Raw genomic sequence first — 27,345 nt, forward strand, 5'->3', positions numbered from 1 at the left:
AGTGAAGACATCAAAACTATGAAATAACACTTATGGAATTCCATATGTGCAGACTGTCAGCTTCCATTTGAGAGTATTTTAATCCATATCGGGTGAACCGTTTAGAAATTACAGCACTTTTTGTACATAGTCCCATTTTAGGGGAGCAAAACTATTGCGACAAATTCACTTATGTGTATTAAAGTCGTAGCAAGTTAAGTATTTGTTCCCATATTCATAGCACACAATGACTGCATCAAGCTTGTGACTCTACACATTTGTTGGATACATTTGCTCTTTGTTTTGCGTTTTTGGGAGGATGCCCCGGACCCCCCGTCTACTTCCCCCGCCCAATATGTACACCACAATTTCGCCCTTGTGAAGTAATGACATCCTTCATCCTTAGTAGTCAAGCTTCTTTTTCCCTCGAGGCTCTCCTTCGAAGAAGGGTGGTTTCAGTTATACTTAACCCGTGACAGATGTTGAATAGAGGATGGAGAGAGAATCGCACAGGGAGCTCCTCAGTCTGACACCCAGCCCCTGCCTTCAGAGGTCCTGTGGTTAAAGATTACATAACCCAATCCATATTTCTCTGTATTCCACAAAGGGTATTTTTATGATCTTATCAAATGCTTGAGGAATGGAATTTATTAGATTGGAAAAACACCATACTTCTACATTGTATCATATAATCCCATATCCTTGCCTCCTCCTCTGCCACCCAAAATACAATTTCCATGTGAACACTTAACACCTGGCAGCCTGCACCTTTCTCTCTTACCCCTGAGCTGTGTGCAGCATGGGAATGGCCCTATTTACAGCCAGTTAACAGGAGGCTCTGGCCTGGAGATTCTGCAGTAACTGTCAACAGTTACAAATCACTCTGCCAGTTCCCAGTGCAACACAACACTGCCTTCGGGATTCCAAAGGCCTGTATACGTAGCGTGGTGCCCCTGAACAGATAGCTCAGTCAGGGAAGGCCTTAGTAACCAGAGGCGTCTCGGAGGGATACCCGCGGCAGGATGGTGTCGAACCAGAGGGAACGTGACAGGGAATTGTTGTGAAGCTGGCAGCAGGTGTGATGAAGATGCTTAAAGAGGCAAGGGAGCTGTTGCCGCCTCACGTGTCATTAGGGAGTTAAGGATCAGAAAGTAGATAATGGGACGAAACGGGAAAATGGATGGCCGTTCCGAGAGAAGGATAAAAAATGATGCTTAAACTCCGGGCATCTGTGTTTCCCTAGCCCGGGAGGCTGGTGGTTCAGAGCTGCACTGTTGCATCTGCCTGATGCCTTGCCAGGTCTGTAATGATTGCCTTTCAGCTCAGGTGATTGTGTCAGCAGTTTAAAGGGTTCCTCATGCAAGCGACCAGAGAAAGCTTTCCCGTAGGCATTACCAAATAGAACCACCATCGTCAGATAGGGCCTTCGAGACAGACTGTCAGACACTGCATTAAACCCATTATTCCAATGATTAAATGTGTACCTCGAAACCAGAAACAGTAACTGAACTTCTGCTGAAGTTTCTCCTTCCACCTTGGTAGTAGCTACAGAGGGACTCCTAAAGTAGCTTTAAAGTGCATGTAGTGCAGCAACAGATTCCTAATTTTTGATTTATAAGCCTTTTTCTATCCATGTAACCCGCATCAGTTTGGAAATGCAATGCTCTGATTCTATGGGACTCTACGGCTGCCAATATTGACTGTAGCAGTAATGGGAGAGGAATATGACAAAGCAGTAAGACACGAGAGCAAGGTTTCTCAAACTTAGTCCTGCCCCCCGTTTTGATAGAGATACGGGGAGATATTGAGTGGTTAAAACCTCTTGGAACTCCCCATCCCGGATCCGGGATCGTGACTAAAGCCTCAGGCTCATTAGCATAACGCAACGTTAACGATTTCTGAAAATCGCAAATAAAATGAAAATAATGCGTCTGCTCTCAAGCTTAGCCTTTTCTTAACAACACTGTCATCTCAGATTTTCAAAATATGCTTTTGAACCATAGAAATTGACTAATTTGTGTAAGAGTATGCAAAGCTAGCATAGCATTTTGAGTAGCATTTAGCACGCAACATTTTCACAAAAACCAGATAACCAAATAAATAAAATCATTTACCTTTGAAGAGCTTCTGATGTTTTCAATGAGGAGACTCTCAGTTACATACCAAATGCGCAGTTTTTCCTGAAAGCGTCTGTGTGTAGGAGAAATCGTTCCGTTTTCTACATTGCGTCTGGCTACCGAAACGAACCGAAAATTCAGTCACCTACAACGTAAAACTTTTTCCGAATTAACTACATAATATCGACCGAAACATGGCAAACGTTGTTTGGAATCAATCCTCAAGGTGTTTTTTCACATATCTCTTCATTGATATGCAGTTCGTGGAAGCTTGCTTTCCTCTCTGTATCCCATGGAAAAATACTGGCAGCTGCCTTTTGCGCACCAATTTCGGCGCAGGATACCGGGCGGACACCTGGTAAATGTGGTCTCTTATGGTCAATCTTCCAATGATCTGCCTACAAATACGTCACAATGCTGCAGACACCTTGGGGAAACGACAGAAAGGGCAGGCTCATTCCTCTCGCATTCACAGCCATATAAGGAGACAATGGAAAACAGAGCCTCAAAAATCCTGCTCATTTCCTGGATGCCGTCTCATCTTGGTTTTGCCTGAAGCTCACGTTCTAGGGCACGCACAGAAAATATCTTGGTAGTTCTGGACACGTCAGAGTGTTTTCTTTCGAAAGCTATCAATTATATGCATAGTCGAGCATCTTTTTGTGACAAAATATCTTGTTTAAAATGGGAACGTTTTTCATCCAAAAATGAAATAGCGCCCCCAGAGCATCAACAGGTTAAATTCACATCAATGAACTGGCATCTTCTTTGCTATCTCATCTCACTTGTAGTCACCAAGAAAGTTGCAATTTCCCAGAACCTCTGATGTGTACATTTTTAAGCTAGGCCTACTGAGCAAGATGGATAATTTAGCATTGTTTGTGAGTCTCTGTATTTCAGTGTTTGTGTGTGTGCATTTTGGAACACAGTAAACTCACAGAGCTAGTAAACCCAGCATTTGAGTCTCTCTGTTCTATAGAATGCTGGAGAGATTATGTGTAGCGCCCCCTTGTGTGGAGGAGGAATGACGATGCCTCTTCGATGAGAGCCATGGAGCTGAAAGTGTGGGTGGATGGAGTGCAGCGGATCGTATGTGGTGTCACAGAGCTCACCACGTGCCAGGAGGTGGTCATCGCCCTGGCCCAGGCCATTGGTGAGTCAATCCATCTTGCAATATTGTCCAACCCCCCCGCCCCCCATTTTTTTTAAATTAAAGTGATAGTTCAAGGGATAAATTGAAAATAAGATTAAACTAAAGTGAACTACTGTACACCTTTAAGCCTTACCATGTGTGAGAATGGATCCTTTTGCAGGACACACATCCACAGTGCATGCAGCATATTTGACAGTCCGTTTCTGAGAGATGCTAAAGACGATGGAGTGCACCAAGATTAGAGTTGACTGGGAGTGAACAGAGAATCAAGATGAGCGTTATCCTGGGAGTAAACAGAGATTGTGAGAATCAAGATGAGCGTTGACTGGGAGTGAACAGAGATTGTGAGAATCAAGATGAGCTGTGTTGGGATGATTCATAGATGTCATTGAGATGCTCGCAGAGGAGAAGAGAGAACTACATGATGACTGGATTGTATTCCCATAATAATACCGCATTTATGTATATGAAGCTATTACCCCAAATAGCTGTAGAACAAGCATGGATCCACTTTTATGGTATGGAGCATGGAGCCACTTTTCAATTTTTTGCATAATGGAGATACAGAGTACTGTACAGACCTGTACTGAACTGTGTGAGTATGGCTCAGCCCGACAATACCCTGCTCACACTGTTTTCATTTCATACTGCTGTCATTTCATACTGCTATCATTTCATACTGTTTTCATTTCATACTGGCACAGTTTTGCACTTGCACTTTGCACTGCTTAGAACCAACATTCTGTGGAGATGTCATGGTTTACATAGGCCATTTTTATTATAGAGAAATACTTGGAGGTCCTAGAGGTAGCATGTAAGGGTTAAATGAATCCATTGGATTTGTACATGCTATTCCATTGTGATCCATGCACAGATACATGATTGTAGGACTAACAGCTAAATGCTGTGTCTTTTCATCAACAGTACAGGAGTTATGGTCCAGGGCCTCTCTTGTATGTTTTCAATCTTTTGTCTGGCCCAGGGTACTTTGATGTGAAAGGTCTTCAGCCAGATTCAGCTGTAGTGACAACTGTGCTCCCTTCATAGGGGTTCTGCTGTTGAGAGGGGAAAGACTGTGGCTTGTGCTCTTAACTGCCGCAGAACACACACACACACACTGATTTGGGTCTGGAGGAATTTTATTGAACCTTACTCCAACCCTAGCATGAATGGGAACTGAACAACTGCTCCTATATTTGAATAGAGAAATCCCGGTTGGGTTCTTCCTAGAAAAAACAACCCATTACTCTGAAAACTCTGCACAGTGCCCACCCAATAAACTGTGTCTGAAAGCAAGTGGGGTAATTGTGAATGGTTCTTCCATGGAGTTTCCCTGTTCTTAGCAGAGGTAAAGAGTTCAGATTAGGGTTGTGGCTGTGTTTCTGAATGCAGGAGGGGATAACAATGACAAAGTCAATGGTAGATGATCTCTAATCTGCTGCTACTGCAGAGTGTAGTCTAGCTACTGGTCTGTATGTAACTGGTCACCGGCTGGTATGTGGCAAGAAATAGCAAACAAAGTTGCCGTGTGACTACTGTACATTGGTCATCTAAGCCCAATTACTTAGTAAAGCTCCAATTAATGAATCTGATCAAATCATTATCTCACTCTTTTTGCAGGGCGTACTGGCAGGTACACGTTGATCGAGAGATGGCGGGAGACGGAACGTCACTTGGCCCCGCATGAAAACCCTGTGGTGTCCCTCAACATGTGGGGCCAGTATGCCAGCGACGTGCAGCTGGTTCTCCAGCGCACCGGCCCCTCCCTCAGCGAATGTCCCAACTCCGACGGCGTATCCCGTGTGCCCGAGCGCGGCCTCTACCGCCAGAGCCTGCCTCCTCTGGCCAAGCTGCGCCCATCGGCCAATGACCGCTCGCTCCAGCGTCGGGAGCCCAAGCGTAAGTCCCTCACCTTCACGGCCAAGGGCTTGAGGGATATTTTTGGGAAGGGCAGAGATGCTGATGCCAAGCAGCAGCAGAGAGCACTGAACCAGGGCAGGGGGGTGGTGTCTGTGCCCCTCAGTCCAGCCCGGGAGCTGGTGCGCCTGGTCCAGCTGCAGAAGGACAAGCTCCAGTTACTGGAGAACCGGCTGCAGGGCCCCGAGGCAGAGCTACACGGCTGTGAGAGCGGTGATGTTGGCATGTGCATCGAGGGTCAGGAGGGCATTGGCGTGCTGGAGGAGGAGCTGGTGCGTCTGGAGCAGCAGCTGCGGAGGAATGAGGTGGAGATGTCCGAGGAGGAGTTCTGGCAGAACGAGCTGCAGATCGAGCAGGAGAGCGAGCGGCAGCTGAGGGAGCAGCTCCAGGAGCTGATTGGACGGGTGCGGGAGTGTAAAGCCCGACTGGGGGAGTACCTGACCCGTATCCAGGGCATGGAGGCTGGCCTGGAGCAGGAGACTGAGCAGTGCAGGCAGGTGGACGAGGAGGAGGCCTGGGCCCAGCTGGGGAAGGTCAGGGCGGAGCTGGAGCAGCAGGTTCAACACAGAGTGCAGCTGGAGAGCAGCTGCAGGGCAGTGGACCGCTCACTGGGACAGTCCAGCAAGAAACTACAGGTCAGCTTTGGTAGAAGGAAAAATGTATAGGAAAACAGTGATTGTACATACACAAATTCAGCGTTTTAGGGAGGTGCAGGAGACTCTGAACACTGCAATCTATGCTCCTATGTGCTTTGACTGATGAAGACCTAAGGGATGAAACATGTTCAGAAGCAGTAGAGAGAGAAGTGCCACACTAAAATTTTCCATAGATTCCTAATGGTTTTGAAAACAACACATGATGTACATAAACAAACACCTTTTGTAAAATAGGGTTGAATACAACATTTATCATTGATTGGAAGACACACAAACACCTTATGTAAAATGGATGATGGTGATTATACTGTGATGATACCTTTTGCAGAAAACATTATAATGAAGTAAGACACGTAAGCCCATTTTACAGGGCTGCATATTATCTGGAACATATATTGTGCCAGTCAAACGTTTGGACACAGCTACTCATGCAACGGTTTTTCTTTATTTTTACATTGTAGAATAATGATGAAGACATCAAAACTATGAAATAACACATGGAATCATGTAGTAACCAAAAATGTTGATGACAGCTTTGCACACTCTTGGCATCCTCTCAACCAGCTTCACCTGGAATGCTTTTCCAACAGTCTTGAAGGAGTTCCCACATATGCTGAGCACTTGTTGGCTGCTTTTCCTTCACTCTGCGGTCCAACTCATCCCAAACCATTTCAATTGGGTTGAGGTTGGGTGATTGTGGAGGCCAGGTAATCTGATGCAGCACCATCATCACTCTCCTTCTTGGTCAAATAGCCCTTACACAGCCTGGAGGTGTGTTGGGTCATTGTTCTGTTGAAGAACTAATGATAGTCTCACTAAGTGCATACCAGATGGGATGGCGTATCACTGCAGAATGCTGTGGTAGCCATGCTGGTTAAGTGTGCCTTGAATTCTAAATAAAATCACAGACCGTGTCACCAGCAAAGTACCCCCACATCATCACACCTCCTCCATGCTTCACAGTGGGAACCACACATGCGGAGATCAATCAATCCACCAAAAATCTCAAATTTGGACTCATCAGACCAAAGGACAGATGTCCATCGGTCTAATGTCCATTGCTAATGTTTCTTGGCCCAAGCAAGTCTCTTGCTCTTATTGGTGTCCTTTAGAAGTGGTTTCTTTAAAGAAATTTGACCATGAAGGCCTGATTCATGCAGTCTCATCTGAACAGTTTATGTTGAGATGTCTGTTAGTTAAACTCTGTGAAGCATTTATTTGGGCTGCAATCTGAGGTGCACATACAGTGCCTTGCGAAAGTATTCGGCCCCCTTGAACTTTGCGACCTTTTGCCACATTTCAGGCTTCAAACATAAAGATATAAAACTGTATTTTTTTGTGAAGAATCAACAACAAGTGGGACACAATCATGAAGTGGAACGACATTTATTGGATATTTCGAACTTTTTTAACAAATCAAAAACTGAAAAATTGGGCGTGCAAAATTATTCAGCCCCCTTAAGTTAATACTTTGTAGCGCCACCTTTTGCTGCGATTACAGCTGTAAGTCGCTTGGGGTATGTCTCTATCAGTTTTGCACATCGAGAGACTGAATTTTTTTCCCCATCCCTCCTTGCAAAACAGCTCAGTGAGGTTGGATGGAGAGCATTTGTGAACAGCAGTTTTCAGTTCTTTCCACAGATTCTCGATTGGATTCAGGTCTGGACTTTGACTTGGCCATTCTAACACCTGGATATGTTTATTTTTGACCCATTCCATTGTAGATTTTGCTTTATGTTTTGGATCATTGCCTTGTTGGAAGACAAATCTCCGTCCCAGTCTCAGGTCTTTTGCAGACTCCATCAGGTTTTCTTCCAGAATGGTTCTGTATTTGGCTCCATCCATCTTCCCATCAATTTTAACCATCTTCCCTGTCCCTGCTGAAGAAAAGCAGGCCCAAACCATGATGCTGCCACCACCATGTTTGACAGTGGGTATGGTGTGTTCAGGGTGATGAGCTGTGTTGCTTTTACGCCAAACATAACGTTTTGCATTGTTGCCAAAAAGTTCAATTTTGGTTTCATCTGACCAGAGCACCTTCTTCCACATGTTTGGTGTGTCTCCCAGGTGGCTTGTGGCAAACTTTAAACGACACTTTTTATGGATATCTTTAAGAAATGGCTTTCTTCTTGCCACTCTTCCATAAAGGCCAGATTTGTGCAATATACGACTGATTGTTGTCCTATGGACAGAGTCTCCCACCTCAGCTGTAGATCTCTGCAGTTCATCCAGAGTGATCATGGGCCTCTTGGCTGCATCTCTGATCAGTCTTCTCCTTGTATGAGCTGAAAGTTTAGAGGGACGGCCAGGTCTTGGTAGATTTGCAGTGGTCTGATACTCCTTCCATTTCAATATTATCGCTTGCACAGTGCTCCTTGGGATGTTTAAAGCTTGGGAATTTTTTTTGTATCCAAATCCGTCTTTAAACTTCTTCACAACAGTATCTCGGACCTGCCTGGTGTGTTCCTTGTTCTTCATGATTCTCTCTGCGCTTTTAACGGACCTCTGAGACTATCACAGTGCAGGTGCATTTATACGGAGACTTGATTACACACAGGTGGATTGTATTTATCATCATTAGTCATTTAGGTCAACATTGGATCATTCAGAGATCCTCACTGAACTTCTGGAGAGAGTTTGCTGCAATGGAAGTAAAGGGGCTGAATAATTTTGCACGCCCAATTTTTCAGTTTTTGATTTGTTAAAAAAGTTTGAAATATCCAATAAATGTTGTTCCACTTCATGATTGTGTCCCACGTGTTGTTGATTCTTCACAAAAAATACAGTTTTATATCTTTATGTTTGAAGCCTGAAATGTGGCAAAAGGTCGCAGAGTTCAAGGGGGCCGAATACTTTCGCAAGGCACTGTAACTTTAATGAACTTATCATTTTTCACTGTTTTATTTCACTGTAGAGCCTTCAGTCCCACTCAAAATGCCTTAGATAGCTCTTTCGTCCCACCCGACACATGCGGAGACCTCACCTGGTTTAACTTGTCCCACCAGAGACAAAACCTCTCTCATCGTCATTCAACACCTAGGTTTACCTCCACTGTACTCACATCCTACCATATCCTTATCTGTACATTATGCCTTGAATCTATTCTACCACGCCCAGAAATCTGCTCCTTTTATTCTCTGTCCCCAACGCACTAGATGACCAGTTCCTATAGCCTTTAGCCATATAGCCTTTAGCCTTATACTACTCCTCCTCTGTTCCTCTGGTGATGTAGAGGTTAACTCAGGCCCTGTAGCCCCTAGTTCCACTCCTATTCCCCAGGCACTATCATTTGACTTCTGTAACCATTAAAGCCTTGGTTTCATGCATGATAACGTCCGAAGCTTCCTCTCTAAGTTTGTTTTATTCACTGCTTTAGCATAACCCGGATGTCCTAGCCATGTCTGAATCCTGGTTTAGGAAGGCCACCAAAAATATAGAAATTTCCATCCCCAACTAAACCATATGTGAATTAATTGTCCCTCATTTATCTTCAGAGTTTGTACTGTTAGGTGACCTAAACTGGGTTATGCTTAACACCCTGGATGTCCTACAATCTAAACTAGATGGCCCCAATCTCACACAAATTATCAAGGAACCTACCAGGTACAACCCTAAATCCGTAAACACGGTCACCCTCATAGATATCATCCTGACCAACCTGCCCTCTAAATACACCTCTGCTGTTTTCAACCAAGATCTCGGAGATCACTGCCTCATTGCCTGCATCCGTAATGGGTCAGTGGTCAAACGACCTGCACTCATCACTGTCAAATGCTCCCTGAAACACTTCAGCGAGCAGGCCTTTCAAATCGACCTGGCCAGGGTGTCCTGGAAGGATATTGATCTCACCCCGTCAGTAGAGGATGTCTGGTTATTTTTTTTTAAATGCCTTCCTCACCATCTTAAATAAGCATGCCCCATTCAAGAAATTTAGAACCAGGAACAGATATAGCCCTTGGTTCTCTCCAGACCTGACTGCCCTTAACCAACACAAAAACATTCTATGGCGTTCTGCATTAGCATCGAACAGCCCCCGTGATATGCAACTTTTCAGGGAAGCTAGAAACCAATATACACAGGCAGTTAGAAAAGCCAAGGCTTGCTTTTTCAAGCAGAATTTTGCTTCCTGCAACACAAACTCAAAAAAGTTCTGGAACACTGTAAAGTCCATGGAGAATAAGAACACCTCCTCCCAGCTGTCCACTGCACTGAAGATAGGAAACACTGTCACCACCGATAAATCCACCGATAAAGCATTTTTCTACGGCTGGCCATGCTTTCCAACTGGCTACCCCTACCCCGGTCAACAGCACTGCACCCCCACAGCAACTCACCCAAGCCTTCCCCATTTCTCCTTCTCCCAAATCCATTCAGCTGATGTTCTGAAAGAACTGCAAAATCTGGACCCCTACAAATCAGCCGGGCTAGACAATCTGGACCCTTTCTTTCTAAAAATTATCTGACAAAATTGTTGCCACCCCTGTTACTAGCCTGTTCAACCTCTCTTTCATGTCGTCTGCGATTCCCAAAGATTGGAAATCAGCTGCGGTCATCCCCCTCTTCAAAGGCAGGGGGACACTCTTGACCCAAACTGCTACAGACCTATATCTATCCTACCCTGCCTTTCTAAGGTCTTCGAAAGCCAAGTCAACAAACAGATTACCGACCATTTCGAATCCCACCATACCTTCTCTGCTATGCAATCTGGTTTCAGAGCTGGTCATGGGTGCACCTCAGCCACGCTCAAGGTCCTAAACGATATCTTAGCCTCCATCGATAAGAAACAATACTGTTCAGCCGTATTCATTGACCTGGCCAAGGCTTTCGACTCTGTCAATCACCACATCCTCATCGGCAGACTCGATAGCCTTGGTTTCTCAAATGATTGCCTCTAGTTCAGTGTGTCAAATCAGAGGGTCTGTTGTCCGGGCCTCTGGCAGTTTCTAATGGGGTGCCACAGGGTTCAATTATTGGACCGACTCTCTTCTCTGTATACATCAATGATGTCGCTCTTGCTGCTGGTGAGTCTCTGATCCACCTCTACGCAGACGACACCATTCTGAATACTTCTGGCCCTTCTTTGGACACTGTGTTAACAACCCTCTAGGCAAGCTTCAATGCCATTACAACTCTCCTTCTGTGGCCTCCAATTGCTCTTAAATACAAGTTAAACTAAATGCATGCTCTTCAACTGATCGCTGCCTTACCTGCCCACCTGTCCAACATCACTACTCTGGACGGCTCTGACTTAGAATATGTGGACAACTACAAATACCTAGGTACCTGGTTAGACTGTAAACTCTCCTCTAGAATTGGCTTCCTATTTCACAACAAAGCATCCTTCACTCATGCTGCCAAACATACCCTTGCAAAACTGACCATCCTACCAATCCTCGACTTCGGCGATGTCATTTATAAAATAGCCTCCAATACCCTACTCAATAAATTGTTATGCAGTCTATCACAGTGCCATCCGTTTTGTCACCAAAGCCCCATATACTACCCACCACTGCGACCTGTACTCTCTCGTTGGCTGGTCCTCGCTTCATACTTGTCGCCAAACCCACTGGCTCCAGGTCATCTACAAGACCCTGCTAGGTAAAGTCCCTCCTTATCTCAGCCCACTGGTCACCATAGCAGCACCCACATGTAGCACGCGCTCCAGCAGGTATATCTCTCTGGTCACCCCCAAAACCAATTCTTCCTTTGGCCGTCTCTCCTTCCAGTTCTCTGCTGCCAATGACCGCAACGTACTACAAAAATCTCTGAAACTGGAAACACTTATCTCCCTCACTAGCTTTAAGCACCAGCTGTCAGAGAAGCTCACAGATTACTGCACCTGTACATATCCCATCTATAATTTATCTCTACTTTGCACATTCTTCCACTGCAAATCAACCATTCCAGTGTTTTACTTGCAATATTGTATTTACTTCACCACCATGGCCTTTTTATTGCCTTTACCTCCCTTATCTCACCTCACTTGCTCACATTGTATATAGACTTATTTTTCTACTGTATTATTGACTGTATGTTTGTTTTACTCCATGTGTAACTCTGTGTTGTTGTATGTGTCGAACTGCTTTACTTTATCATGGCTTGTTCTCAACTTGCCTACCTGGTTTAAATAAAAATTATTGGGCTGACTCTTTTCTCTGTATAAATCAATGATGTCACTCTTGTTGCTGGTAATTCTCTGATTCTTCTTTGGAGACTGTGTTAACAAACCTCCAGACGAGCTTCAATGCCATACAACACTCCTTCCATGGCCTCCAACTGCTCTTAGATGCAAGCAAAACTAAATGCATGCTCTTCAACCGATCGCTGCCTGCGACCGCCCGCCCGTCTAGCATCACTACTCTGGACCCCACCCGTCTAGCATCACTACTCTGTTCGAGCATTACAACATAAATTTAGATATCTATATTATTCAATTATTGCACCCACACTGCTCGCACGCGCCAACGAGCATCTGTGTTGCCAAGGGATAAAATACAAGTCAGTTCTATTTGTGACGCAAATCACGCTGCAAGTCCGGCCTCTCCCATCTCCTCATTGGTTTATAGAAGCAGATACCCACATGCCATCTCCTCATTGGTTATACCTACGTGGGTGACTGAAAGACGAACGAGGTCAGTGGTGGTAATGCACCTAATTTATGAAAGTTGCCAATTGCAATGTAAAGTCCAGAGAAGAAAAAGCCTGGAAGGAGGAGAGATGGCTAGAAACGATTTGGTTGAACGTTTTATGTGTGGATTAATTGTCGGAGTAGAGGACCTTGTGCATTTCAGGTAAAATAACAACTCAATGTTTATATCCCAGGACAAATTAGCAAGCAACAGCAAGCTAGCTAAATAGGACAAATTAGCTAGCAAGTGCAAGCTAGCTAGCTAAATTGCCATAAATGTTTAATACTTTTCGACCTGTCCCCAAATTAATGTAATTGGTTCAGAGTTTGTTTTGATATTTTAACCTGTGTGTCATGATCACGTTTGGTGTGGGTGGACAAAATTCATTTATGCACGATGGCGCACGTGCGCAGCCATTTTGGGTTCCGTGTTAGAATATGTTGACAACTACAAATACCTAGGTGTCTGGTTAGACTGTAAACTCCCCTTCCAGCCTTACATTAAGCATCTCCAATCCAAAATTAAATCTAGAATCGGCTTCCTATTTCGCAACAACGCATCCTTCACTCATGCTTCCAAACATACCCTCGTAAAAATGACAGATCATTGACATCGGTGATGTCATTTACAAAATAGCCTCCAACACTCTACTCAGCAAATTGTATGTAGTCTATTACAGTGCCATCCTTTTTGTCACTAAAGTCCCATATACTACCCACCACTGTGACCTGTATGCTCTCATTGGCTGGCCCTCGCTTCATATTTGTTGCCAAACTCTCTGACTCCAGGTCATCTATAAGTCTTTGCTAGGTAAAGCCCCGCCTTATCTCAGCTCACTGGTCACCATGGCAGCACCCACCCGAAGCACGTGCTCCAGCAGGTATATTTCACTGATCACCCCCAAAGCCAACTCCCCCTTTGGCCGCATTTCCTTCCACTTCTCTGCTGCCAATGACTGGAACTAATTGAAAAAAATCACTGAAGCTGGAGACTCATATCTCTCTCACTAATTTTAAGCATCAGCTGTCAGAGCAGCTTACCGATCATTGCACCTATACGTAGCCCATCTATAAATAGCCCACCCAACTACCTCATCCCCATATTGCTATTTATTATTTTTCCCCTTTGCACCCCAGTATCTCTACTTGCACATTCATCTTCTGCACATCTATCACTCCAGTGTTCAATTGCTAAATTGTAATTATTTCGCCACTATGGCCTATTTATTGCCTTACCTCCCTAATCTTACTACATTTGCACACACTGTATATAGACTTTTCTATTGTATTATTGACGGTGCGTTTGTTTATCTCATGTGTAACTGTGTTGTTGTTTGTGTCGCACTGCTTTCCTCGATCTTGGCCAGGTCGCAGTTGTAAATGAGAACTTGTTCTCAACTGGCCTACCTGGTTAAATAAAGGTGGCAGTTTTTGCGACTGCACTTGAAGAAACTTTCAAAGTTCTTGAACTTTTCCGGATTGACTGAACTTCATGTCTTAAAGTAATGATGGACTGTCATTTCTCTTTGCTTATTTGAGCTATTCTTGCTGTAATATGGACTTGGTCTTTTACCAAATAGGGCTATTTTCTGTGTACCACCCCTACCCTGTCACAACACAACTGACACATTATTAATTCAAAAAATTCCACAAACAAACTTTTAAAAAGGGACACCTGTTAATTGAAATGCATTCCAGGTGACTACCACATGAAGCTGGTTGAGAGAATGCCAAGAGTGTGCAAAGCTATCATCAAGGCAAAGGGTGGCTACAATGAAGAATCTCAAATATAAAATGTGATTTGTTTAACACTTTTTTTTTGGTTACTACATGATTCCATATGTGTTATTTCATAGTTTTGATGTCTTCACTATTATTCTACAATGTAGAAAACAGTAAAAATAACGAAAAACATTGGAATGAGTAGGTGTGTCCAAACCTTTGACTGGTACTACATATATATATTTTACATTCGTCTGGCGCTGAATTTATATTAGTTTGGATTCATGTCCTTGACAAAACCATGTTTACAATACAACATAACTGTTTATTAATTTAAGCATGGTTTCTCACTGCTTGGGAAGAATGTTTTTGAAGTTACTGTGTTTGATTGAAAAGGGCCCTGTGTTTTTAGTAGGAACATTTTGGAGGCCTCTTATTAGTCCTCATGATGTAACGTTTACTTACAGGGTGGAGTACACCACACAGGCTACATTTAGACAGGCAGCCAAATACTGATCTTATTTTCACTAATTGGTCTTTTGACCAATAAGATCAGCTCTGAAAAAGAGCTGATGTGAACATATCTTTTGTGATTGGTCAAAAGACCAATTAGTGGAAATAATCTGCCTGATTGGGTTGCCTGTCTAAATGCAGCAATAGTGCAGCAATAGTGTGGGCGTGAGGTAAAACAGTTATTTTAAAGATTCGGGTGGTGAGTTATATACTACTGGTGATTTTGGGGCCTGAAAAGAACTTCAGATCTACTCCACCAGACTTACATTACTCTTTCCCTAGAAACAACTCTTCCTAAGCTGGGCCCTAGAATGACTGCTCCTTTATTGGGTTTAACCACCTGCAATATGTATGTAACCGTAAACTGTCTGATTTTAAAGGTTCTTCTCAATGCAACAATTCCACCTTCAAATAGACTTAAATGTAAAGGAATACAATTCCACAAGATACAAATATATTTTAAACATCGTATGAATCTATAAAGTTGCTTGTTAGGCACGAGTGGCCAGGTGGGCCCCATCAGTTGACAAACCGAGTATACAGGGAAGTGGAACTGACAGTAGAAACTGCAGGGGAAGTAAATGACTAGTTGAGTGGTTGTTTGTTGCAGGAGAAGGAGCAGGAGTTGGAGCAGTTGACCAGGGAGCTGAGACAGGTGAACCTTCAGCAGTTCATCCATCAGACTGGCACCAAGGTCAGCATTCTACCAGCCCAGCCCATTGACCAGGAGAATAACACAGGTACACACAAGCATTACAAAGTTTCCTCGTCAGATTTTCTGCCCAATCTGGGCTCAGACATTTCAAACATTGTATTATCCAACACTACCCCCTACTGGAAGTTAGTAAACCATCTGAGGTTTTTGTAAAGCTCTTTATTTGGATAGTAATGTTACATTTTGTCACGCCACAGTCTAATCTACACACTAAATGCTCAACCTGAAAGTAAAGAAATATAATTTAAAATTAAAATAACACAACATAGACTTCTTGATGACTTCCTCCTCCCCTCTCTCTCCAGACCTCCAATCAGGCTTGCTGAAACGTCTGGGCTCCTCCCGCCTCCTCCCCAGCAACCTCCGAGCTCTGCAGAGTCCAGTGTCTTCAGGCTTCAACCATGAGGGCATCTACGTCTGACCCCTGACCTTTACCTTCTGCTGCCTACCATCAGTGACCCTATGCTGGAGTTGAGTCGGCTTCTCCCCTGGAGGAGCCATCTCTTATTTCTATTGGAGCTCCACCAGAGGAGGCTGGTGGAAGGAGCTATAGGAGGAATGGCTCAACGTAATGGCTGGAATGGAATAAATGGAATGGTACCAAACACATGGAAACAACCATTACAATGAGCACTTGCGCTGGCAGCTCATCCCCTAGCCTCCTCTGATCTCCACCCTGTCCTCCCACAATGCCATCCTTCCCCTTCTCTCTGCTGCGTTTCCTCCATCTTCTATGAGAACACACAGAGACCCCCAACAGTTTTGTCAAGACTATAGGATTTAGAATGTTTGCCTTGTTTTGGCTGTTCTGCCACTGGTAGAAAGCTGGAGAGCTCGACCATGTTCTTGCTATGCTTTTTAAACAGTCATGCATATTTTGAGGTACAGAAGGCCCAATTTCAAACAGAACGTTTTAGCCTCACCTCTGTGCACTTCTCTATTTCCTCTCGAAGACCTACAAGGACTGAGTAGATGCGAGAAATATAGTATTAACACCACCTAGCACTCTGTTACCTTCATATAGCAAGCTAATGGACTAGTAAAGTGCACAATCACAGTCATGTGATGACTTAACTAAAGAGTCCACTGCTGCCCCTGGCCCTGGCCAACCATGAGGAAATCCAGCTGTTTGTAGGGGTTGAGATAAAGAAAGTCCCTTGGAGATCATGCGATATAGAGGAAATTAAAATATCTTCAGACAACCATGATTTACAAAGACAGAGGTCTCAAAAGTCTAATGGCCATTTGTTACAGAAACAGAATGGGTCAGAAAACCATATTTTATACAGATAGGCCACCTTGTGTGAGAGCTGTGGTGTGTAGCAGAGCCATATCTGACTGCCTTAAAGACTTTAAGAACAGTAAAGGCTGTTATAACAGATACTTATAGTCATGGCAGCTATGCTCCAGAGATCTGATGCACCATTTATGGTCAACACAGCAGTCTAGTGACTAATTGTTGATCAGTTTTGTGATTTTTTTATTTTTGTGACTGATGTCAATAGCTGTATAATCTGGTCTGCCACTGAGTGGCAGAATACATCTCATAAAAGATTTCGCTAGGATCTTAATATTGGTCATTTGATATTGATTATACTTGCAAAAATATTACATTATGCAATTTATGTGGTTACTCACTTTCATCATTGGTATCTTTTAGTATGCTGTAAGTTTACCGTTGCACTTTTAGTTTGGAAGGGCCTGTAGTAGAATTTGTACTTACCACTTAGTTTTTAGAGATAATGTCTTGTTTGTGTTGTGGTTTTCTTTTATCATATGTAACCTCTTGAATAATTGTTGGTTTGTCTATTGTCTTACATGGCTAATAATTTTTCTGAAGTTAAAAAGATGTCTCACATGAACCAAAGCAAGTTAGACAATGTGATTGGTGGCGGTCAACCTGAATGTACTTAATTTGTTAAAACATAACATGCTCTGTAAATACCTTTACAGGGGCCACTGTATCTGCCTCCACTTTAAAAGTGATGCATTTGTCACGGAGAGAGTTATTGGACTGTGAATGTATCTGTCAATAGATCGAACTCCACTCTGTGGCTCTTCAGCCTCGTGGAGAGAGGACTGTGTGAGATAAAAGGTTGTTATTTGGTTGTGGACTAGTTGATACCAGGGAACCCCACCAACAGCAAAGCCGGTGGAGAGGACTGTGTGAGATAAAAGGTTGTTATTTGGTTGTGGACTAGTTGATACCAGGGAACCCCACCAACAGCAAAGCCGGTGGAGAGGACTGTGCGAGATAAAAGGTTGTTATTTGGTTGTGGACTAGTTGATACCAGGGAACCCCACCAACAGCAAAGCCGGTGGACGCACGTCAAGGTCATTAGACGGACCTAAAGCTCGTTCCATTCAGTATTATTGATGTCCTAGTTTGGATCATGAAGGGTTGAGCTGTGTCGTCAAAATATAACCAAACTGTAACCACCTAACACAAGAACAATGGCGCTTAACAACGTACACAGCGTAGACTATTAGCATGCCTTACTGAATTGTAAATAATCACTACATAGTATTGGAATATTTTTACAATATTTAAAATAATGCATAATGCTGACAAAGACAATAGTTGTACATAATATGAATTAACTTTGGTTTTATCCTGCTACTCTGTGGACAGCTTGGTGCATGCACTGATGGCTTGGTTTCATTGATGTTTTTGTATTGTTGAAATGACCAGAGGCTTACGATGATAGTGGAGTTATAAGTATGGAAGTATAATGTTTATCACAGTGTATGTTACTGACTGCATGGCTCTGTCTTCTACAGTGGCATGTCTTGGTCCCAGACCAGTGCATTCACTCAAATATGTCAGAGGACACCGAAATGCAAACTGTAAAAAAAATAGGGTTTTTAAACCCTAAAAAGTGCCCCATCTAATGGTGGTTATTAGACACAACCTACGAATAAAGTCCCAAAGATGCAGGGTCGTTTCACCTCAAAAAGCACGAGGATTTCGACACCCACCATCTCAGGTTTTTCTGACATTTTTTCTGTAGTGAGTAACAGATTCGATTAGCATTCCTGAAACATTATTTTTTATTAAATTCTATTTCAATAAAATAATGTTTTAGGAATACCAATCTTACCTGTTTCTAACAAACTATTTCTGAACAATCTGAGATGGTGGGTGTCATTGCTCGCTGAAATGACATGGAATGACTGCACTGAAAACTAATCTACGCATCTTTTAGGACTGTTCTTAAATGTTGCACCAACTGAGTATGGTGTTCTCAGAAGTCTTTTAAGGGCCTGTCTTCGTAAACATGTCTGAAATCAACGGTTTTCTAGACACAGATTGTTGGCTGGATTCAATCTGTAGCGCTCTAGAGCGATTGAAATGTTTATATCATTTTTTATTGAGCCGACATATGCAGCGTTTACCATGAATGCGGTCTCCACGAACGCGGGAACATTACCTTTACATTTCTATTGTGCAGCCAAAGACAGTAACGTAAGCATAAACTGCTTCTCCAAAATAAATACCTGCCCACACTTGTAGGCGATGTCATGGCAACGTTGGAAACACTTCATCGGGTCTAACGGTCATTTCTCACCGTACTGCGCATGTGCGGGTCTCAAATCAAAGGCGCAAAAATAAAAACGTGTCAGTTTGTCACTTTCACGAGGTTGGAGTAATAACATGTTCAATTTCTTAAAATATTGCCTCGAAGCTAGGTTGTGCCTTTAAATTGAGAACTAATTCATAATTGTTCACTTCTCTCATTGACTTCTCAAACCACAGCCTGGTTTGCTTGGTCTGTTTCGCAAGCTTTCCCGGAAGTCTCTGGGTTTAGAAACTCTGTGGCGCAGCTCTTCAACGATACGGATTAAATCCTGCCTTAAACCTAGTTTTGGATTGAGATGGACGTTCAATAGAGAATCGCCCGTGAACACAGTTTATAGTCTCGGACTAGGCTGACGATATGTCCGGGAAACCAGCCCAAAGAGTAAATGATTGGAAGGAAGTTCTGCCAACATGTCGGACGGAGCTGTCATGTATGAGAATTACATGTTCTACTTCTTTTTCCCCACAAACATCTGAGAGAAATGACTTTGCCACATCCATGACATCAATTGTAATAAACTGATATTATATGAAATGCTTAATACATTTAGACCAGTGTTGAAAGTTTGTCCTTGTGTTGTAGCAGATTTCAACTCAAATGAAAAGACAATATTTGAACTTGTTTTGTTGTCCTGCAGCACTAATATTGTGTCACAGCTGACTCATTCAATGAATGTTATTACCAAATGTAAAGAAATTAGGAACAAAGGATTAGAAGCTACAATCTTGTCTGTCCACAAATGATTTTGAGGATTGGCAGATTTGTTGAGTCATAGTGTGTATGTATCTCAATAATCCAACACATAAGAAAAGATGGATTTGAACCCTGGACCACTGGTTTTGCGGATCTGGGAGAGAAAAGTATAGACTATGGCTGGATTCAATCCATATCACAGAAGATCTGTGTTCAAATTTAAAGGTTATTTCCGATTGAGTCGACATATGCAGTGTTTACCATGAACACAGTCTCCGCAAACGCAGGAACAGTGCCTTTCAATTTTAATCGCGCTATAACGCAAATCTTCTGCGATCATTCTGCAATACAGATTGAATCAAGTCTGTTTATACCTTGCTCTAACATAAATTCTGATCTTCAACATTCTGATTGTGCCCACATTTTTTACACAATTAATTGTACACAATTAAAAAGACATCTTGAACCGAACGTTTTCAGATCTCCCTGAACAACACGGGAGGTAGTTGGGGATGCATTGTTTCTGCATATTTTTTTAGTGTAAAGGAATCTGGAGGTTTAAACCATTTTAAATTGGGTCAATGTAAATCATAATCCCGCTTCTAAAATCATTATTGTTATTTTGTAGTCTCGAATATCATGTGTAGACATGAAAAATCGGAAGAAGTTTATTGAAAAACATTTTGGTATAATAATCTGATATACAAAAGAGGACCTGTAAAATCACGTGTATACCGCTAGTATTTACATTGGAATTAACTCCTACATAGTTTATTTTGTTCTCAATTTTTTTTTTTTACGAGACTTTGTCTGTGTTGGGAGTACTTTTGGAGAATCTTAACTGGTCTATGAACTCTTCTCATATGATTTACCATATTACCCCTTTGAGTAAATGTTTTCCCACACTCTGAGCACCGGTGAGGTTTCTCCCCAGTGTGTGTATATATGTGCGTTCTAAGAGAGTCTGAGGTAGTGAAAGATTTGGGGCATTGGGTGCAGGTGTAAGGACGCTCGCCTGTGTGAGATCGCAGATGAACCATAAGATGGCAAGATACTTTGAAACCCTTTCCACAATGTTTACAGGTGTGGGGATTTTCTCCTGTGTGCGTTCGTGTATGCAACCGCAGTTCTCCTGAGGTAAGGAATGCCTTACCACATATGCTACATAAATAATTCTTCTCCCCAGCATGCATTCGTGTGTGTCTCACTAATGCACACTGCTGGGTAAACCTCTTACCACAGACAGTACACATGTGACGGCGCTCCCCAGAGTGAATGCGTACGTGCACTTTGAGATCATAAGCACTCCTGTACCTCCGGTCACAGTGTTCACATGCGAATGGTCTTTCTTCTGTGTGAAGTAGCTGGTGTTTTTTCAGTGCCCCAGGAGTAGCATATCGTTTGGGACACTGGTCACAATGATATGGCATCGTGTGAACTCCCATATGTAGCGTCAACAGTGATGGTTTTTTGAAAACCTTCCCACATTCACATGTATGAGTCCTGTTTTGGGGTGCAGGGGATCCCTCTTTTTTCTTGTCAACCGGTTTGATCACCCTCTTTTTGTCTCCCTTTCTGAACACCTTTGTTTTCTTGTCAACCTGTTTGATCACATTCTTTTTGTCCCCTTTTCTGACCACCTCTTCTTTCTTGTCAACCTGCTTTCTGTCCTTTTCTACTTGGTCGGTATTGTCCTTGCAGAGGTTGGCCATTTCACTGTGAGAGAATGGAGGCAGAGTGCAGGTAAGAACCTGGGATGGCTCGTCAGCATTCACCGTTACGTTGAGAGAACGATTCAAGTCCAATTCTGTAAAGAGAAAATACAGGAAATAAGATTACATAACCACCATATATATATATTCATATTTTTACACAGGTAAATGCCAAACTAAAGGAAACAACAATATAAAATGTTTTCAAAGGGCGTTGGGCACCTTGGCATAGATTCTACAAGTGTCTGGAACTCTATTGGAGGGATGCGACACCATTCGACAAATTCCATCATTTTGTGCTTTGTTGATGGTGGTGGAAAATGCTCTCGAAGGCACCTCGCCATAATATCCCATAATTGTTCAATTGGGTTGAGATCTGTGACTGATGGCCATGACACAGTTAACATCGTTTTCATGCTCAAACCATTCAGTTACCACTCGTGCATTGTGGATGGGGGCATCGCCATCCTATGGAGGCATAGCCATGGTAGGCAAAAAAATAGCCTGTCCAGCATTTCTATACATGACCCTAAGCATGTGACTTTAATTGTTTAATTTGGTCAAGAACCACACCTGTGTGGAAGCACATAGAATAGACTTCGTATGCCTCATTTACTCAAATGTTTTTATTATTTTGGCAGTTACTTGCACATTATAATTCATATACTTTATTAGTTATAAACAATGGATGAGTGTTTGAACTTTTTTATTTTCCTTACCGTCACAGGGTACTGGAGTAACCAACACTGAGGTCTCTGCGGGTGACAGACCCTCCTGTTCTTCTGATGTTGACAGCCCTAGATCCTCCAAGCATCTATCAGTGTCTTCATCCAGGATTTCATTGTGGTCTTCATATTCACTGACCTCTACCCCCTTATCTATGCATTCATTGTCATCTGAATATGGCCTCACATTGTCAGAGTTGTCTGGCTCGTAGTTAATAACAACTCTCATTTTTGGAGAGATGGACAGTGTGGACAGGATGGTATCTGCAGTGTATTTAGAGACATGACCTGAGTAGGAGAGAACATCAGTTAAACTCACCTACATTGGCAAGTAAAAAATACAAGAGGTGTCCAATTGGACTATTTACTTCATAGCCATTATCTGGTTGGAGACTTACTCTTGTTCAGGTTTCCATGACGCTGATGGTGCTGCAGCACTATCTTCAGTTGTTCAGGGTCAAAGACAGTCTGTCCACATCCCTCCAGGGCAGAGGGGGCAGCACTGAGCCATGCTGCTGTCTAAGAGGGGCAGGGCAAGGGGAGCAGGGCAATACAGGATAATAAAGAGTTGAAATACAAAACCTCAAGTGGCTGGTACAAGTTTGGACATGACCAAAAACACCATTCAATTCATCTGTGGAGCCACATGACGTGATGTTCCGTCTATCTTTTAGAACTGAGATGTTTTCCTCAGTACCTGCGTGAGGTCTGGTACAGGCAGCAGCTCCTCCAGTCTGGAGAGGAACTCCCCCACCAGTGTCTGCAGCGCTGTGTCATACAGAGGGCCATAGTGGACTGGAAACACCTCCTGTGAAATAGACAATATCGCATGAAATGTGTCTAGTGCCAAATGTCTCCATTTAAGATGCACTCTAGCTATTTTGGAACTTTTCCTGTTAAGAAACAATATCCCAAGTATAAGTACAGTAATGTACACACATGTAAGGGTGCAAACTACAAGCAGTAGGCCATTCAAGGAGTTGGTCTGATGAGATTCATCAGCCTCCTCCCTTACTTGTGGGAACAATAGAGGAGCAGTTGATCTAAGTAGATGTTCAACTAGAAGCCTATTTCAGAAATATATTCAAGCAAACAGATCATAAAGAACTCTAGAGAGAAAGTTCCTCACCTGGAAGAAATGCTCCCTCTCAGAAGGGTCTTCCAGCAGGGTTTGGACCAGCTCCACAAAGTTAGAATCTGAAGCCTCCAATTCATCACCATGACTCTGTCATTAGGCGCAAACAAAACATCAGACAAATGTACAGGAGTGCATCTTCCCAGTGTCTCATTCATAAAGTGTTGCTAATTTAAACTACCTCTTTGTGTAAGGATTTTTCTGTCAACGTGTGGATTATGTCCAGGTGGGCCTGGATGGTCAGGAGGTCAGCTCTGCCCGCACTGCAACACAACTCTAAAACCATCTGGAACAGAGGTGGACATGTGAAAAGCAGGACTAGGGCCAGGGTAGTCTGATTAATCAGGCTGTAATACATAATTTATTGGTACATACAGCATGCAATGAATGCCTGCAAAATTGTGTAAGTGTTCCTTACAAGCCAGAATGTTGAATAAAGTTAAATGTAAACTTACTCTACCAGTTGTCTGTGTGGTTTGTCCTTTAGATGCTTGAAACTCGATAAAATATCCACAGGAAAGTATTGTCTCGGGCCTACTAAGGTGAAGGTATAATTACATATTGGATTTTTTTTTCTCTCTCCAAGCTTGTTATGACAATGAAAATTGTATTTTCTGAATCAGGAGGATAGAGATTTTTTTCATGTAGAATTGTAGGGGAAAGAAATATTGAAAAATATTCACACACAAAAAAGGTGTGGATTGTTCTCCATCCTACCCCGATTCAGAATATTGGTTCTATAGCTATTGAAGAGAAAAACAAATATCCAATATAAAACTAATTTTACCTAGGTGCCGAACCATATCTCTAAAAGGTTGGGTAAACAATACTTTCCTGTGGAAATGTCGCAAATGCTGAAGGACAATCCGCCAGACAACCGGTAGAGTAAGTTTAAATGTAATTTTATTCAACATTCTGGCTTGTAATGAACATTCATACGATTTTTCAGGCATTAGTTGTTGTCTGTATGTACCAATGAATTGTGTATTACAGCCTGATTAATCAGAGCAGGGCAGACGTACAGTAATTGCAGCTAGTAGCTGCCCATAGTTTGTTCCATCATAAGATTCTTCCCATCCCAACCCTCAATATTTACACCTCTCACCCTTGCTCTCAGTCCCAGGATGAGTTGGGTCCTCTGCCTGGAGCTCAGCAGCTCTGGAACCATCTCTGTCACCAAAGTCACAAACTCCTCCAGCTTCCCATACTGCATCACATTACGCTCTTGAGCCACTTGCCACATGAAAGCTGACATCAGTCGTAGAGGTGGAACCAGGAGACGCAAGGAGAACAGAGGGAGATCTGTCGCCGAAGAGAAGAGCAATTAACAGATAAACAAATACATTCCATAACTCAGCTAGTTACTATTATTACAAGCTATGTGTAGGCTATAGGACATATTTGAATGGAAATCACTTTTCTACATTTAACACAAACTAACCTTGTTCTGATGCTGGATCAATAATGATATCCATAGCTAGTTTGCAAAGAAAAAGAAGCCACTGAAACAAGCTACTGTTAGTTACCTAAAGAGTTTGATGCTAATGTTAGGAGTGACCAAGCCTAGAATATACACTGAGGGTTTACAACGTAGCTAAAAAGGTTGATATCTTTATGCAAGTTGGCTAATACTATACTAGTTAGCTAGCAAACTAAAACCATTTTCTATAGCCAACATTTGCAGATCCCATTACTTTTACCAAAGATGTTCTACTCATCTATCTGTGCTTTGACGAACAACAAACAAATCATTGACCTCGACGAAGTACTGTACTTCCGGGTGATGTTTAAAAACAATCCTTCAGTATAAAGGTCCTAATTTTTAAAAAGAAAGATGCATACCACAAAATATTATTCTCTTTGTATTTAGTCATTGCAATATATAATTTAGTTTAATTGAGGGTTTATAATATTTCCCACCAAAATAGCCTAATTCTCCTGACCTGCTGTGTAAGTTCTCCTAACCTGCTACAAAAAAATTCCTGTATACCACCTAGTCAAAACCCTGACTGAGAGACAGCTCCACTTCCGTAATTAAAATGAATGAAATATTATTAAATGGTTCATATTTTTTGTTTCAAATGTCAACAAAATTGCAGTTACTGTCCTGCCATCTAATAACGAAAATTTGAGCTCTCATCATTGTGGAAAAGGCTTGTCCAGCGTACTTGCCTTGTCAGGTGGAGGTCAAAGTCATCTGCAGTTTTCTTGGGAGCTGCCTCTTAACCATCAACATTAATTAATAGGGATGATAACAAAGCTCGCCAACCAAAAGCTAAAAATTTGTTAAGTCTCATACGTTCAGCCATTCCCATGGGGAAAATGGATGGGGAAAGAATAGGGTTTTGGGATAAACACTAAAAATAAGGTCAGAGGTTAACACAGGCTTCGGAGATCTTGAACGTTTTGTTCTATTAGATAACATCAGTCATTTAACATGACCTTAAGGAATTATGAAGCCTTTATGTGCTCTGTGCTTTTTTAAATTACATAAATACTTAAAAATGCACAAAAAGTGACTTTAGCTGATGAAGATGATCTCATAGAACAAAATGTATAAGATCTCCCAAGCCTGTGATTACGGCAGAACACATTTTTGCAGTTGATCCAAAAACCCTGCAAAAATTCCACTAATTTCCCCACAAGCTTCGTCCAACGAACCATGACGGAGTTAGTGCCTACAAAAATGCACCATTGCTACTGCTCTCTATGTCGGAGCTGTCGTGGATGAGAATGACATGATTTACTTCCTTTTCCCCACAAACATCTGAGAGAAATGACTTTGCCACGTCTATGGCAACATTGTAATAAGCTGATGTTATATGAAATGCTTAATTAGTACATTTAGACCAGTGTTGAAAGTTTGCCCTTTCTTGTGTTTGTTACTATTGTGGCGCATTTCATCTCAAAATATGAAAAGACAATATTTGAACTTTTGGACTGCAAGAAGTCATTTTGTTGACCTGCAGCAATAATATTAAGACATAGCTGACTCATTCAATAAATGATATAACTTCCGGGTTGGAGCGAGCGGTCGCATCTACACTTCGGTCCGCAGGTAGTATAACTTTTCATTACATTTCATTATAGTACAACGGTTTGATTTGTCTAATCTTAGCAATTTCTTCTTAGCTAGCTACATAGCCGTCTTTGTATCAAAGATAATTGCGTAATTATCGTATTTCGTCGTCCTAACATAGTCTACACTGCTATCTGCCCAGCAGCTAGCTAACGTCCACCGTCTACCAGCACTGTAGAAACTATTACACTCAACTGAACGACTTGATTAGTGTAGTGTTAGCTAGCTACATAGTTGTCTTTGCTGTCTTCGTATCCAAGATAATTGTGTAGTTTAGAGTGTGTAGACTTAGAGTGATTATCTTAATTTACCGAGGTTAGCTAGCCAGCTATTTGTCGTCCTTAACGTAGGAGATACTGCTAGCTAGCTAGCCAACAGCTAGCCAACGTCTACCGAATAGAACTTCAACTACCCGGTCAACATTCCGCTTCGCTCCACAGGTAGTATCACATTTTCATTTCACTTCATTACAGTACAACGGTTTGATTTGTTTGATCGTAGCTAGCTAGCTACATAGCCGTCTTTGTTTCAAAGACAATTGTGTAGTCTAGAGCGATTTTCTAGGTTAGCTAGCCAGCTATTGTCGTTCTTTTAACGTAACGTAACGTAATCAACACTGCTAGCTAGCCAGCTAGCCCCCGAATAGCAGCACTGTAGAAACTATTACACTCAACGGAACGACTTGATTAGTGTAGTGTCAACAACGCAGCCACTGCCAGCTAGCCTACAAAGTCAACAACGCAGCCACTGCCAGCTAGCCTACTCCAGCAGTACTGTATCATTTCAATCATTTTAGTCAATAAGATTCTTGCTACGTAAGCTTAACTTTCTGAACATTCGAGACGTGTAGTCCACTTGTCATTCCAATCTCCTTTGCATTAGCGTAGCCTCTACTGTAGCCTGTCAACTATGTGTCTATCTATCCCTGTTCTCTCCTCTCTGCACAGACCATACAAACGCTCCACACCGCGTGGCCGCGGCCACCCTAATCTGGTGGTCCCAGCGCGCACGACCCACGTG

At 42.5% G+C, this 27,345-nt stretch overlaps 2 protein-coding genes across 3 annotated transcripts in view; one reads left to right on the forward strand and one right to left on the reverse strand.

Moving 5' to 3' along the window:
• The window catches only part of LOC135515751 (ras association domain-containing protein 8-like), a 32,297-nt gene extending 12,771 nt beyond the window's left edge, over nucleotides 1-19,526 (forward strand). The window contains exons 2-5 of the mRNA XM_064939460.1: nucleotides 3,076-3,249; nucleotides 4,870-5,801; nucleotides 15,296-15,425; nucleotides 15,706-19,526. Coding sequence (XP_064795532.1) covers nucleotides 3,138-3,249; nucleotides 4,870-5,801; nucleotides 15,296-15,425; nucleotides 15,706-15,821 — 1,290 coding nt within the window. The 5' untranslated portion in view covers nucleotides 3,076-3,137 and the 3' untranslated portion in view covers nucleotides 15,822-19,526. The remainder of the gene's footprint in view (nucleotides 1-3,075; nucleotides 3,250-4,869; nucleotides 5,802-15,295; nucleotides 15,426-15,705) is intronic.
• Nucleotides 19,527-20,318: 792 nt separating this feature from the next.
• On the reverse strand, nucleotides 20,319-25,014 carry LOC135515750 (zinc finger protein 239-like). Of its 2 annotated transcripts, none has more exons than XM_064939459.1 (8): nucleotides 24,773-25,014; nucleotides 24,352-24,548; nucleotides 23,428-23,532; nucleotides 23,241-23,336; nucleotides 22,809-22,919; nucleotides 22,510-22,630; nucleotides 22,106-22,399; nucleotides 20,319-21,481 (listed from the first exon to the last, which is right to left on the reverse strand). In XM_064939459.1, the coding sequence occupies exons 2-8, from the start codon at nucleotides 24,499-24,501 to the stop codon at nucleotides 20,457-20,459; spliced, it is 1,902 nt and encodes a 633-aa protein (XP_064795531.1). In that variant the 5' UTR covers nucleotides 24,502-24,548; nucleotides 24,773-25,014; the 3' UTR covers nucleotides 20,319-20,456. The 2 variants fall into 2 exon arrangements, with proteins under 2 accessions (XP_064795531.1, XP_064795530.1); XM_064939458.1 differs by having other exon boundaries at nucleotides 24,688-25,014.
• Nucleotides 25,015-27,345: the final 2,331 nt, after the last annotated feature.

Source organism: Oncorhynchus masou, chromosome 27 (genome assembly GCF_036934945.1).
Source record: "Oncorhynchus masou masou isolate Uvic2021 chromosome 27, UVic_Omas_1.1, whole genome shotgun sequence".
Classification (NCBI taxonomy): Eukaryota; Metazoa; Chordata; class Actinopteri; order Salmoniformes; family Salmonidae; genus Oncorhynchus; species Oncorhynchus masou.

Bases quoted from the DNA above. Each gene is read 5' to 3' on its own strand.
- LOC135515750 (XM_064939458.1), bottom strand. From the start codon at position 24,721: ATGGATATCATTATTGATCCAGCATCAGAACAAG. The intron at 23,337-23,427 runs GTAGTTTAAATT...GCCTAATGACAG, and splicing joins AAAAATCCTTACACAAAGAG to AGTCATGGTGATGAATTGGA. The intron at 22,631-22,808 runs GTACTGAGGAAA...TGCCCCTCTTAG, and splicing joins CTGTACCAGACCTCACGCAG to ACAGCAGCATGGCTCAGTGC.